The sequence below is a fragment of the Eptatretus burgeri genome, chromosome 12, assembly GCF_056783735.1.
Source record: "Eptatretus burgeri isolate ZD-2024b chromosome 12, Ebu_testis_v1, whole genome shotgun sequence".
Classification (NCBI taxonomy): domain Eukaryota; kingdom Metazoa; phylum Chordata; class Myxini; order Myxiniformes; family Myxinidae; genus Eptatretus; species Eptatretus burgeri.
The window spans coordinates 72,305,156-72,320,872 of NC_140972.1; the positions used below are offsets into that span (position 1 = coordinate 72,305,156).

At 43.2% G+C, this 15,717-nt stretch overlaps 1 protein-coding gene across 7 annotated transcripts in view; it reads right to left on the minus strand.

Annotated features, from left to right (window-relative positions):
* Positions 1-15,717, minus strand: part of KNDC1 (kinase non-catalytic C-lobe domain containing 1) — a 178,206-nt gene that overhangs the window by 66,497 nt on the left and 95,992 nt on the right. For 6 of the 7 annotated variants that reach the window (XM_085848504.1, XM_085848506.1, XM_085848505.1 and 3 more), the window contains 6 exons: positions 11,982-12,238; positions 9,273-9,599; positions 7,019-7,142; positions 2,941-3,146; positions 2,194-2,286; positions 181-500 (listed from right to left, as the gene is read on the minus strand). In XM_085848504.1, the coding sequence (XP_085704630.1) occupies positions 181-500; positions 2,194-2,286; positions 2,941-3,146; positions 7,019-7,142; positions 9,273-9,599; positions 11,982-12,238 (1,327 nt within the window). The remainder of the gene's footprint in view (positions 1-180; positions 501-2,193; positions 2,287-2,940; positions 3,147-7,018; positions 7,143-9,272; positions 9,600-11,981; positions 12,239-15,717) is intronic. The other variant, XM_085848501.1, reaches the window with a different exon arrangement.

A 15,717-nucleotide genomic window follows, 5' to 3' on the forward strand; every position in this document is an offset into this window, starting at 1 on the left:
CATGACAATCCCAATGTACACATCCCCTCATCTCCTGGGCCGGTTTCATCGGTGCAACTGGACTCCCGTATTTATTGCATGCAAAGTTGTTGCGTTTGAAGGCCACAAAGTGAAACAAACACTCTACGAATAAAGTGAAAACTCCCCAAGAGGAAGTCCCATTAATAGGAGCATGTATACCTGCTGCTTGGCCTCCAAGCTGTAATTTTGTCCTTCCTTCTGTCCCAGGTTATCTGTGTATTCTTTCACATCATTTCCAAAGCTCTTTGTGCCATGAAAACTGAGAGACCAGGATAGACACCTGGATTTGGATCTCCCTGCACTGGTGGGGCTTGCAGCGGATGAGGGACTAGTCCCCTCGCTGTAAGGGGAAGACGTAGGCCGTAAAACAGTCTCTGGTCCTGGATTCTCCCACGAAACCCTGCTCGTCAGGTCCGACCACGAGGACAATGAGGCATCCTCATCGTCATCAGCGGTTTGGTGGCCTGAAAGGCAACTGTCTGGGGTTGTTGAAGGAATTGAAAGAACAAAACAATTTCATACCTTTGTCACAATATGCATCAAAATAAGCTCATTTTGTACTTGATGGAAAGTGATTATGCATATTTAAATCAAGGTTTCTGCATTATCTCACTTCCATATCGTGGAACACTCTGGAAGTGAAATCATTTTTTTTTTCCTTTCCCCGTTTGTTTCTTTTGAGCAAGCAGGAAAAAAGGAATTTCTTATCTGTTTCAACGTTTCAAGTGTTGTTTTTAATTCTCTTTTTAATCTGCCAATGTTCATGGACATCAAGGAATTACAAGGAACTTGGACAACCCCATCGTGTCATTTTGCTCACAAGGCCTGTGCTTTATCCACAGCCCATTAATTTGAACTTTCAATTAATATTTTTTAATTACACTGGGAGGGAAAAGTGGAAAGGAGGAAGAAGGTGGGGGGGGGGAGAGGGGGATGGGGTTGAGAAGGAAGAGTGGGGAGAAAAACAGTGGGGCAGCCACAGTGACATCACCATGATGTATTTACTTATTTATTCATTATTTTTTAGCGATGAATGTAATTGTGTGAATACCTGAATGAATGAATCAACATCAACAGCACATTTACCTTTTGACGAGACCTTCCAACAGGCATCCCAATCACTACACATCTTGATAAGCACCCGTCCAGATGCTAGATACCTTTCAGTCCTGGCAAGGTCCATGTACCATTATATCTCTAATGCCTAAAGGTACTAAACTCAATTTTTTTTTGCTTAAAAAATAAAAAGAAGTATTTTCTGCTTCCCTCAATTGCTCTTCACATGTGACTCGTTTTTGCAGTTGTATCTGTCAATCTCCCCCATTAACCTATCTCCATGCAGTTTTCTGTTTATTTTCAGGTACCAGACTCATCATATTTACTCCTCCCCCCCCTTCCCCCTTCCTCAAACAGGCTTATTGAGGACCAACAGCAAAGCCAAGAGGTACCTTATGTGTATTCACCTCTGAGCTCTGTTAGCCTGTGTTCGAATCCCGACCTAGCTATAAACTGTCATCCTGGTGTTTTGGGGGAAGGGCGAAGCATCAATGTGTGTGCCGTCCCTCGGATGGACGTTAAACTGGGCATCCCATCTGCCAACATTAGTTGGTGGATGCCAAAGATCCCACGGTGTCCTTCGCGAAGATTAGGAGAGCCATTGTCTACACCCTGGTTAATTTCCAAACACCTGTGACCTCAGTCAAGTGTCTTGCGCCAAAATGGTGACTCGTTCAGGATTATAACCCGAGCCAAATAAACTATTTCAGCAGAACTGACGCTCTGCATCGAGCATGGTACAGGAATGAAAATAAAATAAAAGTAATGGTTTCTAAAGCAAGTTGTGTGCATGTCCAAGCAACCCTCCTTTTGTGAATTTTCATATTTTACTCGTTTAAAACTCCATCAGATTTTAATTGGTAGTTTGAATAATTTATGAAATTTACAAAAAAATTAATAATAATAATAATTCTGTCAACATAAACATTTACTTAATCGAGACAGATGAGATAGCTCAAATCTAGCACACTCACATTTGAGCTATCTTGCCAGTCTGGTAAACAATAATTAATTCGCAAAGATTTTCGGGGTTTTGCCACCACTCATGAAGTTTTCAACAACGATACAGGGCAGCTCGAGGTCTGCAAGCTACCAATTTCCCTCCTCGTGACTTACTTGACTCATGTTCGACTCTGCTTTCTCGCCAGCCTTGGATCCCACACCCAGGGTGACCTTGTGTTTCGGAGTCGACCGGGCCCATGACAATGCCTGATTCACAAAAATGCGCAAGTCAATCATAACTTTAATTCACCAAAAGTTATAGATTATAACCGAAAAGCTACGACAAGTCGGACTCGAGTTTTCTTCAATGACGTACACAAAGCAAAATTTCTGTAGAAACAATCTGAACGAACGTTCCAACATGTACTTTCTTTATAATTAGTATCCATTTCGTAAACAAGTGCAAGTTTGACTTTACTCATTAGACTTCCGTTGCCAATAATGTTTGATTGAGGTTTACCAACAAAGCAGGTTTTCGCTGTTATAGTTAAAAAAAAAAAAAAACCCCCGAAAGGTGAAGAGGGGAAACAAAACCAACTAGAAAACATCTGAAAATGCAAAGCTCGTGTCCACTTTGTATTCAGACTTCTTCTTCCATATGCTAAACATCACAAAAACAGGGAACTTGAAAATTGATTTTATGCGATGCTGACCTTTGACATTTTGACCAAGTTATTAATTTGTCTTCTCCATATTCTCATAATGAAGCTTTGTTGAAAATTTGATGACAAAAGCTCAAAATGTTTAAAAACCCCAAAAAAGTTACGGCCTGAACACACGCACGCACGCACGCACGCACGATTGCAAAACCCCGTCTCCTGCTTAGCGGGAGATGAGCTCATGAGAAGTTATCACACCCACCAGCACTATTCAACATGTGAACTTCATGCGCCAGGGGTGTGCTTGGAAGGTCCGGTCGTTTGCTCCGCTGTAGGAAACGTTTAAAATTGGCCTCTGACCATGTGTGATGGCGTGGAGTCTTTGCAGCGAGCGTTTTCTCCTCCGGGAAAGCCTTGCATGTTACAGGCACTGGGCCTGTGCAGTCGATGCGTGGTTCCACTTTGGGCCTGTGGGATAATGGCAAGTGACACTGTTATAATGGAAGTACTTGCTTTCATAATTGCAGTCAATTACCTATTCAAAACTAGAACAGCACTCAGTAGAGCGCGTACCTCTGCCAGGGTGAACAGTTTACATTTTGCATCCCACCGATAGGCCGGATCTGAATCCAGGCCTGCACCAAAATGTAATCTGCTTATTCTCGTCATCGAACCAACTCATACACCAAGTTTTGTCATAACTCATCCTAAACTTTTTTGAAATATCGTGTTTGGCCCAATCCATCAATGGTGAAGAATCAATTCAAGAATAAAAAAAAAGTTTTCGTACCTGGATTCTGAACTTCACCAAAATTACTAAATTCAGCCTTGTCACACACCCAACATGTCCACCAGGTTTTGTCCGAATCCATCCACGGCTTTATGAAATATCGTGCCATACATCATGTTTGGCCCTATCTCTCAACGGGGACGAAACACTTAAAATTTCTCATATCCGGATCCGGATATTCTCCAAAATCTAACCAATTTGTCCTCGTCACACACCCAACCTGTCCACCAAACTTCGTCTGAATCTGTCCACAACTTCTTGAGATATCCTGCTCACAAATAAACACAGAAAAAGACAGACAGGAGTGAAAACATAACCTCCATCCACCTTCGGTGGCGGTGGTGGTAATGAGCACTTTTTTCATATTAAACAATGATAAGATTACGTGTGGAGTTGCAACTTTACGGACGGTGATAAATTCGACATCAGCGAACACAGCATGATTGAAGAGAGGTCTCGAAGACAAATGTGAGAGAAAGCTAAAGAGACAAAGTTGATCATTTAACTTCGAGGAAAGATCTGTAAGCACACAAGGCCCAAGAAAATGCTTCATTTCTGTTAAAAAAAAAAATATATATATATAGATGTATACATTTTTTTATTTACTTCAACGAACATTTTGTTTGGGAGGTTGAATGGAGAGGACAGACAGCATAGCATGGACATCTGTAAGTGGCTGATATAATCGATTGCTTACCGATATTTCTGGAGTCAGGTCTTACCTCGTTGTAAAGATCAAAACAGCTCGATGTGCAGATCCGACGTGTAGCTCAGTTATTCAATGTATTTTAAGGACTTGTTAATACAAAAGATAAAAAGCAACGTCTGAATGAAAACGAGATGAGAAAGGTACTCCCTGGTCAAGGAATAATAATCATCAACTGCTCCTGGACCTTGTCTTTTGCACGTGAGAAGGTGGAAAAGTTTCTGTCAACCCTCGACTCTGACTCCTCGACTGGACCGGACGGCATCAGCTCACAGCATCCTAAAATCATGCTCTGTGTTTCTGTCTCTGTCTCTGTCTCATTTGCCAGAGGTCATCTTCCATCTGCTTGGGATTCAGCTGATATCACTGCATTACAAAAAAAAAAAGGTGCAAAAACAGATCCCCTAAACTACAGACCTATCAGCCTCATTCCGATCATCAGCAAGGTCATGGAAGGCACCATCACATTTGATATTAAATCCTTCCTTTTCTCAAATGGCCTCATCTCAGCTCACCAATTTGGATTCAGACCAGGTCACTCCACCTTGGACATGCTACTTCCACTCTCACAACAATGGATTTTATGTGACATATCTGGATATATCTTGAGCTTTTGATACAGTCTGGCATCCTTTTATCTCTTCTCCCTGTTAAGGCTGGCATTCCCCAAGGCAGTGTTTTGGACCCATTCTTATTCCTAATCTTCATCAATGATCCCTCTGACTCTCTGGAAAATCCCCTTTATCGATTTGCTGATGACTCCACCCGATGCCATGACATCCCTCAACCTTCAAATAGGCAGGCTGCTGCATATTCCCTCTCTACACACTTTCACAAAATAACGAGCTGGTAAAACACCTGGAATGCGTTTTAATAAATTATATATATATATATATATATATATATATATATATATATATATATATATATATATATATATATATATATATATATATATATATATACATACACATACATATATCTGTATCTCTCTCTGAGAACCATATGGCGAGCCCTCCATCTACTTTCGTAATAATCCTTATGAGGACGTTGAGTCACTCAAACTCATGGCTCTCACTTATCAGCCAGCATCTTTCGTGGGTTAACCCAAACAGCTGGGTTAACCACATTTCAAAGCTGACATGCAAAGCCAGCCGCCGACTGGGCATCCTCCGTCATACGAAGTCATTCCTTGGCACATGTTAACTCCTATCCACCGACAAGCTTGATGGAGTACCGCTCTCCCCTCGAGGCTGGCTCCCCTGCCTCACATCTTACTCGGCTTGATGCTGTGGAAATCAAGACATTCAAGATTATTGGAATCTCCAGCAATGAAGTGAAGTCCATGGGCCTATCACTTTCCCATCACAGACAGGTTGGTGATCTCTCTGTCTTCTACCACCTGCTTTCTGGTCTTGCACCCTCTGCTCTTTTCACGTTTGTCTCCTCCTCCTCCTCCCCCGTTTCTGCAGGGCACATGTGGTCAACCTTGCACCATTAACACCATTCTGGTGAAACAACCAAAATCCACAATCACTGCCCATGTCCACTCACTCATTCCTCTTTTGCCCCACCTGTGGAACAAACTTCCACGTTGTCTTCAACCTCACTCTTCCCTCCAAGTCTTCAAGACAGCTGTTCACCACCATCTCAGATTGTCACCAATCCAAAACCATCATCGTTTCTATCCCCGTTAACCCTCACCCTCCCCACCAAGCCCACCTCCTTCCAAATTTCCTGTTTTTTCTTCCTGAGAATTCGCTTTTCTATCCATCACATCCACCCCATGCATCCTGCCCTACCCCTCATTCCTCACGACACCCATTATTTGTCCAGGTCTGGCAATATTTTGTCCTTCAACCCTGCTGTTGCTGTTTCCCCTCTCTACTTCTTCTCTACTGTTCTTTTTGTTCTGTTGCATCCTGATCCGTTCCGTGTTCTAGCTCTTCCACGAGCCTTGACTGTGTATATAATAAATAAATAAATAAAATAGAAAAAGTACCATACTCTTGAAAGAATGTCGGTGCTGTCAAAGCTGTATCTTGGCAAGGGTTACACTGGGTGGTTTGCCATTGCCTTCCCTTCCCAGCAGTTAGTTATGGTCGGAATTTGGAATTTGTTCAGGGTGCCAGCGATAGCTCGCCAACTCTTCACAAAGGACTCCATGGGATCTGTAACGTCCACCAACATCCATTGTTGGCAGACGGGTACTCTGGCTTAATGTCCTTCCATCATGGATGGTGCATAACTCTGCCTTGCCCTACATGCCATACTAAAAAAGAAGTAAATTCAAAGGCAGGTGAGAATACCTGCAGGCTCTCTTGCCAGCCTGAGGAATCACAAGAGTACCAAAAAAAACCCCCCAAAACCAGTGATCGGGATACATAACCATACGTTTGATTTTAATTCATCATAAAGTTGTAGACAGTTGTAAAAAATTTTTTTGTAGAAACCAAGAAACATATATGTACATATTACCTGTGCTACCACGTCACGACACACCGATAAAATAAATAAACATTATTTGTGAATATATTTGGATTATATTTGTACGCGAGTAAAAAAAAAAAAAAAAAATCAACACAAAAAAAAAAACAAAGTAAACGTGTCATATATTTCCCTGGTTATAACAGCCTCCAGATCCAGTGAGATTTGCGAATGTAAAGATAAAAGGTGATTAAATCAACGTTAGTTCCAAAAGGGATTGAGAGAACTAAAGTTTAAAACGTCCATTTACATTTTATAGGTTCAGCATCATCCTTCAAAATAACCCAATAGTGACATCAACATGGTGCACTGTTTAGGACGCAGAGGACAAGAACAATGGGTCAGAATGTTCCGTACCCTTGCAGCACCGAGTGCAGGTTCTGCAGGAGGCTTTTATCCCAGTGCAAGTCATTGTAGTGCTCACTGACTAAATAGGTAAAGGCCGAGAAGTTCAGCACACCAAGAGTGCTGATGAACTCTGCTGTGGTGCGAAGTGGGAAAAGGAAAAAGAGAGAAATGTCAGAAACTTGGCACAAAACAAAACAACAAGCTCCAATGAGCTAAGATCCTCGTCCTCTTAATGATGACGTCATAAAAACGAATATGACGTCATTGTGATGTATCAGGTTTGCGATAAATTATCTGTGCTAATGCCCGGCTTGATTCCCACAAACAAAATTCAAACAGCTTGCCTAGTTTCGGAAATAATGTTATAGGCGATTTCCATTAGCGGCGATATTATGACATGAACTTTTTTTTCTAGGAAGAATTTCCCAAATCTGAGATGGTTACTGCCTGCGCGTGGGCTTTCTGCATATACATGGCAAGTTTCACGAAGATCCGATGAAAACTCTGGGTTGTGAAACAAAAAAGTCAAAAAATAGGAATGACGTCATAAAAATTGATACGACGTCATAGTGATGTATCATATGTGCGGTAACTCATCTCTGCGAATGCCCCGTTCGATTCCCGCAAACAGAATTCAAAAAGCTTGCCTAGTTTCGGAGATAATTTTTTAGGCGATTTCCATTAGCGGAGATATTTTGACGTCATAACTTTTTTCTCGGAGGAATTTTCAAAATCGGAGATGGTTACTGTCTGCGCAGGGTATTTTTACATATATACGCCAAGTTTCAGGAAGTTTCGATGAAAACTGTAGGCTGTGAAACAAAAAAGTCCACAAGAACAACAACGTGAGTAAGACTTGGAGATCCTCCACGAGGATGTAAAAATTCTTACTTGCAGGATATTCATTCATTTCCTATTGAAAATTCACGGTGAGTGACAACGTCGTGGCCTCAAGGGTTTGGGAAACTTTTTTTTATTTTTGGAAACGGAGGATTGGTTTGGTTTGGTGAATTGGTTCACCAACTGGAATGTTGTGCATGATTACTAATTGGCACAGGAACATCACAACGTATAGCAGGTAATTAGGTGGCACTGCTCATCGTTTTGACGCCGATTGGAAATTGTGCCCCTTTAAATGTTTCCAAACCACAATGTTGATTATTATTAGATGACATTCAACATTAGTTGTTTGTTTTTTTGTTTTTTTAACACACCTAATTCCATCTTTGGCCACTATGCCTGCTCATGAAAGCTGTGAATGGGTGTCCACTTCATTTTATTTTTCAAGTATTGCCAACTCTACTTGTTACATCTCAATTAATTAGTCTTCAATTCGCCCTCTCTTTCTCTAAAACAACCATGTGCTCTGCAAAGTTACGACGATGGCAACTTCACTATCCCAAAAAGAAAATATCGAGGGGTGTTGGTAGAATTATGCAGGCTTGATGGCTCCTAATGGCCTCTTCCTCCTCCTCCTCCTCCTCCTCCTACTCCTGCATTGAGGTTCCTCGTTTCCGAAAACAATGGAGGCCCTTTCACCGTTTTTGGTTCTTCATTACTCTAAATAGCTCTTTGACTGTGATGATGTCGTCAGGGGAAGAAGGTGAAAGGGAAAGCAATCTTTGTTTGTCCTTCTTCAATCGCCCATCAGAAAATATTTAAATAATTGCAACGTGTGTGCAGGAGGGGGATATCATTTGCCACTTTAATGCATCGATAGTCAGAACTTGCTCGATTCGAAGAGTCTTTTATTCAGATTATATCAAATTACAAGTTAGGTTGAAATCAGAAACTTTTTTTTTTTGCCTTATCAACCCCCGACCATTATTTACAAGCCAATTAAGTGCACATTTAATACATTACCAACAATGGAAGCCACCAGGCAGTCATGTTGTAACATAATAAATGCCTTGGAAATATTATTTTGCAATGTCATGCAAGACTAAGATTGAGATTGTGTGGTTATCTTTGGCCCTGCTTTTAACATCGCTGAAAGAAAACATTACACGTTTTCCATAGCATCACCAACATCCAGCACAGAGCGATTGATCGATACGTGTGATGAAGACCAGCACACATATCGATCAATCGCTCTGGCTGCAAAACACCAGGATGGCAATTTGTAGCGAAGTCGACATTCAAACCCAGGCGAGATATCTCAGGGGTGAGTGTGTTTACCTTGACACTACCCAGTGCCACATTAATTTAAAAAAAAAAAATTTACATTTAACCCGATCATCAATGTCATTGTTGTTCGATTTACCCATCTCCATCTCGACTTCACCGTTTTCCATGTAGCCATCAAAAGCAAACGCATCCCGCAGGAGCTGTAGAACGGACACTTGCTGGGGGGTGAGTGGTTGTCTCTCCGAGGATCGACTCGCTGGTTTTGTTGATTGGACTAAGTGTCCATTTTGGGAGACTCCACTGGACCCCGCTTGTTGTGGCATTTGGGGAGGTGCTGTGCAAACCCAACCATGCGTGCCATTCCGACCAGCTTGTCCGCCTGGAGCTAGCGGCGTACTGGTTGCCCATGGAGTTGGAAAGTTATTCGGTGGAAGGTTTGGAGAAGTGCTTGCAGTTGAGTGACCTGATCGTAAAGCAGAAGAATGGCAAAAGGTCATGTTGAAACATTTTGCATATTAGAAATCCCTCTTAGTCACAGCTATAAGGAAGCACTACCCTTTACTCCAGACTCCAATTTGAAAAAAAAATAAAATAAAATCATGGACAGTAGAGACTGCCACAATCCACACTGATGATTTGTGAGTGTCGTTTGTCTCCTACAAGTGAGTAGCGTAATGATATAATGCACTTTGTTTTCAAAAGGGCTTTCTACCCAATCTGGCTGCTTCGGTTCAGCAAGTAACTTCCTGAAACTTGTAGCAATGTCATCTGCAGTGATTATAGTGTTCAGCGACAACAGTATACCTGTAAACTAACTGGATTATCCAAAGAAATAAAACTCGTTCATTACTGTATTCCATGATGTTCATCAAATAGAAAGCAAACAATAAAAAACACTATATCTGGTTGATGGTAGTAATCCTGTGTAGGGAACGTTTTCCGTGATTGGTCACGAAAGCATCGCAGTCATAGCCGGTGCATCTATCTCACCCACTTTTGTGACACCACAGAAGTTCAGAAATGTGAACAGTCCAAGAAACACATGCACTTGTTTGAGGTTTGCCTGGAATACAAGCAAGAAAAGTCTCCTTCGAGACCAATTTGTCGCAAAGGAACCACATTTAAACCCCATGTCCACCATTTGGGATTCCATTGCACCTGTTTATATGCAAACGTCAGAGTAAAGCCGGAAGTCGTGTTTGCGATGATGTAATGGCATCCATTCATGGATACATTGTTGTGGCTTAACACTAACAAAACAATCCTCTGCTGTATGGTTGCAGTGTAATGATATATATATATATATATATATATATATATATATATATATATATATATATATATATATATATATATATATATATATATATATATATATATATATATATATATATATATATATATATATATATATATAATAAAGCGATCTGTCCCATGTACGCACAGTGCATCAGCACATCTATCTGGAATGAAAGTTATAGCTTTCTTGCCAAAATGGCTGCGAGTCGAGTTTTTAAAGTACGAATGTATTTTCCAGAATTGTCATAATCCCATAAACTCATCGAAGAACTGCTTAAGATCTAAGCTTGCCTTCATTTTTAATTTTGAACAAACATTTTGTTTTATAACATTCTAAAATTTCTCAATTTCCTGTAACCTCGACCACTGAAGGTGGAAGAAGGTTTTGTTTTCACTCCTGTCTGTCGGGTGGTCGCTAGACTATTGGGTGGTTGCTGGACTCCTGTTATTCTCAGGTTTTACGTCTGTCTGTATGTTTGTATGTAATGGACAGCTCTGGAGGCCAGAGGAGTCAACCGATTTTGATGAAACTTGACTGGTAGGTTCATACCAGGATCTAGTTGTATGCTTTTGAGCACCGTTGCCATGGACGCCACCCGTTGCCTAGCAACGGGAGTTTGAAATTTTTGGAAAAATCCGACAAATATTTTTTAATTTTTTTTTTTTTTTCGAAAATGAAAAATGGGCTTCCGGGCTTTTATGCGCACTATAATCAACCTCTTGGTCAAAAAAAATTCAGCCCGATCCGTCAAAACTATGACTAGTATGCAATTATATAGCGACCACCCATGTCGCCTACCGGCTTGTCTGTCTGTCTGTCTGCTGAATATCTCAAAAAGTTGTGGACGGATTCAGACAAAATTGGGTGGACAGGGTGGGTGTGTGACGAGGATGAAATGATTCTATTTCGGTTCAGGTTTGGATCCAGATCCGGCCTATGAGTGGATACAAATCGTAACCTGTTCAGCCTGGAGGAGGTATGCGCTCTACCGAGTGCTGTACAAGTTTTTAATGTTTTGGTTCATGATTTTCTTTTGTTAAAGAACGACAAATATCGTAACTTCTGATTGGTAAGAGAGGTCGGAGATACATATTTGCTGTGTTATAGTGGTGTGGCCTCGTATAATATAATTCAAAGTCATAAAACCATGCAAAGCAGCAAAAGTTAAATTTAACAAATAGGAGTTCTCCTTACAGGGGACTTCCATGCAGGAGGCCATTAGGCTCCTCAAGCCTGTGCAATGGTTGTTTGTCCATACTCTATCCTGAAATGCTGAGTGCTAAACAAGGAAGCAGAAGTACCATTTTTAGAGTCTTTGCAATGACTCGGCTGGGGTCAGTTTCAAACTGCTGACCCCTCTCCCCACCCCCCAGACTCAGGCCGGACTGTCCATCGCACCACAGAGTCTGGTAAAGACGTTCTTCAACCCAAAACAATGACGTGGCACACTGCTAGAACATGGCTAATTGGCTGTGAAGACAGAGTAAAGCAATTTCATTCAATAGAAGCAAACACCGTGACAAGGACACAATTAGACAGGATTACCATCGGCTGATGACGACTGTGATGTCAAAGTGAGCACGCGATTGTCGGCAGTGAGACGTGCTGAGCTGGGGTCATCCCTCTCAGATGATGAGACTGGCACCAAGACGTAGTACCCAGTGCTGGGGTCTTGGACCAAGTTATACATCGCCTCTGGCGTAGGAGAAGTGTTGCTTATTGCTTTGCCGAGATTTTTAGAAGGGAGATTGCCCTGTGGTCCAACTGCCCGAGTCCATGTCAGCTGCTTCGAAATCTTATGTCTTTGGTTGGGGAAAGAGAATGTGGGGATGGGGAGGGGGGGTATTGGTGGGAGGAAACACACACAACAGCAATCTTTATGTATGATAATATAGGTTTCTGAAATATATACATTAGAAAAGCTCATGGGAATAGAAATGCTGTACATTTATTTAAAATGTAATCAAGTACATCATAATTGCTCAACATACTGTTTTGGACACAATATGGAAAAGGGGAGGAAAAAAGATGTAAAAGACATACTATGGGAATTCCACCCCATATATTTCATGAAAATGAACGGCACGAGTCACGTGTCCACAGTTTATACTGCGATTCATTGTCCTCCAACCAATCAGAAAGTGCTGCACCAGTAATGGCCTCCAAGACAGAATATTGCGTAAGAAACTCGTAGAAGTAAAGTTTTGTCTGGTGAGGGATACGACACGTGAAGAAATTGTAACAAGAACGTAAAATGTTACTTTTAACTTCAAAACGATTCTCATTTCTACTTAAATCTCCTTCCGTTTCTGGTTCTACATTTTCCACCCAACCCCCCTCTTTTCTCAATATCTCCAAACGGAATATACGTTAAACAAGTCTGGAGATGGCGACGGTTCACGAGCAATGTATACGGTTTGCCTTTTTTATTTTTTGACCTTCGAGGGGACGCCACGGGCAAACTGGCGGGAATGGGGGAAAAAGATAAATGATGAAAGTTGTAGTAATCGAAGAGCACGACTTGCATACCAACTTTCATTCGAAACAGTTGAAAACCCGAGGAGCTCGATGCCCAATTTATTGATTTTTTTTGACATTTTCTAAGTTCCTGACCTTGTGACCTTGACCTTGGGACAAAAATGAAAAAGAGCTCCGTGTGGCTATGCAGGTGCCATTGGGCTAACCAAATACCGAAACCCCTGCTCGATTCGACAAACCCCCTCAGAGAAGATGTAGCTTGAAACCGGCTACCCCCTAAAAACACGTCTTTTGGGCGTGGCTCCACCCATAATAGGCGCACCATGCCCATTCTCAGGAAAACACAACTAGATCATGATATAAACCTCCCACCTAAATTTTATCAGGATCGGATTAAAACCCACGGAGCTATGATCGGGACAGACAGACAGACAGACAGACACATAACGAATATAGTGGTCACTTACTGACTCGTGAACCAATATAAACACTTATTCCTCCTTTACAAACATTTAAAATCAATTTGAAAATGCATTTCAACCGTTGCATCTTCCTCAGAAATGCAACACATGTTTTCCTTCCACACCACAATGTTTGTCTTATTATTAATATTGTTGCGGTATTCGCGCCCGCCGGCGTGCGAACGGCCACGTAACTCGAATCGCGGCACGTCGCCCACCGGACGGACAATCCAGTCGTGACCCTCTCGGACTAACGCCGGGAACCAGTCACGGGTGGACCTTTCGGTCTCACCGCGATCGAGCCAATCAGCCCCCGCGTGGGATAGGGTTGCTCGCCAAATTCGAACTACCTAAGTACCCACGCGGAGGGTAGACCGGGCGATCGCACCTCGCCGCAGGTCGACTTCGGACACGGGCCACTTAAGCGACCCGTTCCGTACTATCAGAATAACCGAGCGGTGTTATCGTCGACCTCGACGGTTCGATTAATTATCGGGCGTATTCAGCCCACTACCAACCCTTTACGTGAAGCAAGATGGGGATTCAATGGGGGAAAAGACGAAGCGAAGCGGGAGAACAGTTCAACAATAAAGCACATTTATTCTCGGCACACGGGAAGCACACAAATACAATTCCACCAAATGCACACAAAAAAAAAGAAAACACAATTCCATTTACACAAAAAGCAAACATAAAAGTGAAAACACAGTGCAGAGCTAATACCGACTACCGAGCACACGGCAACACTTATACAATTCTACTTCACAGACGGCGCCGACAACACATACCCAAAACCAAGGAAAAGAAATCCCCCAAGAATGAGGTAGGCCTGGGGCCGAGACCGGGTCGGGCCTACCCGTCTGGTGATGAGACGCGGAGCGGCGATGGCCCCGCAACCCGCGGGCCTCGTGGACAGTGCCTGGCAGGGGGTGGGAACGGGGCCCCCTTGGTCGCACTATCTCAGCGCGGGGGGAAACAGGAGGGGGTTGCTGATGCTCGGGGTATAGAGGATCTTTATTATATGCGACGAGCATCTCCACCTCGGCCAGGTCGCGCTGTCGGCCTCCCTCGGGTGCAGCTTCCTGCACGACGCGAGCACCCCCTCGTCTGGTGTCGCCGCCTTTCCACAGCTCGTCCCCTCCGTTCCGACTCCAACGCACACGACGAGCAGCTCCACCGCCCGCGAAGTCTTGACCCTCTGCTTCCGACTCTCCTCTTCTTGACTCTCCGATCCACCGTTCTCGTTCTGCTGACTCTCCCTCGTTCTCTCTTGCGACTCCCTTCTGACTGACGAACACCGTCCTTTTATCCCCCCCGTAACTTCGCCTTTGACCCCCTCCCTTTGACCTTTCACCTCGCTCCCCATTGGCCCGAGAAAAAGTGGGCGTGAAGGCTTTTTGATCCACAAATTTGCATATATCGATCGCCCTGGGGGGGGGCCACCCGCCCTCGCTCACCGATTGGACGGCAAAAAGTGGGCGTGTGTCGTTTTTGATCCGTTTTTGAAGCAGAAAATCCGTGGTTTTGTACACGCTGTTCAACGTGCGCCCTACACGAGTCCAGCATCGGTGCCCATGAGTGGCGCGAGATGACGGTGATGCGATGGTGGCGAGTTGTGACGGTAAAGGTCGTGGCGGTTGTGGTGAAGCGGTGGTTGTGGTCGGTGGTTGATGTTGTGGTTGTGATCATGGCGGTTGGTCCAAAATAAAGATAGTAAAAGAAAAACGGCTATCCTAAAGAGTCGCAGCACGTATAAATGACATGTATTCCCACTAGACAACGGGTTTGGGCCTAACTACACATGCACTTACCGAGATACCTCACCTAAGGGACCTGAATGGTGGTTTGCGAATCTGGTAACCACAACACTTCCCCCATCCTCTTTTACAGACTCGTCCCGAGTCGTCAAATTTTCGTGTGCCATCATGTGTAGTTTTCCCCTAGTACATTTTACCTACGGATCCCTGAGTGCGACATTCATGGTATTCGTGTCCCCAAAATAAATAACCTGAGGGCTGCGTAACTACCTAAACAAACTCACTCACACGGACGACTTAAATAAAATTGCCGGCGCTAAGACATACATGCCGGGGGCGCACTCATATTTACAGTACATCTTAACCTTAACTTACAAATTTTACACTAAACCATGGCCCAGGATCATTGAACTCTGCAAAAGAAAAGCAGTTAGCAGGGAGCCAGGCTGCCCACATGCAGTCTCTGACTCAAACAATGCAGGTGACAGGGAACGTGGCTGGCTGCTCACACGCAGTCCAAGGCCTTCCCTTTTGAACTGAACTCAGTGAACCACAACGGTGCTTGGGCTGCACAACGCAGTCTCC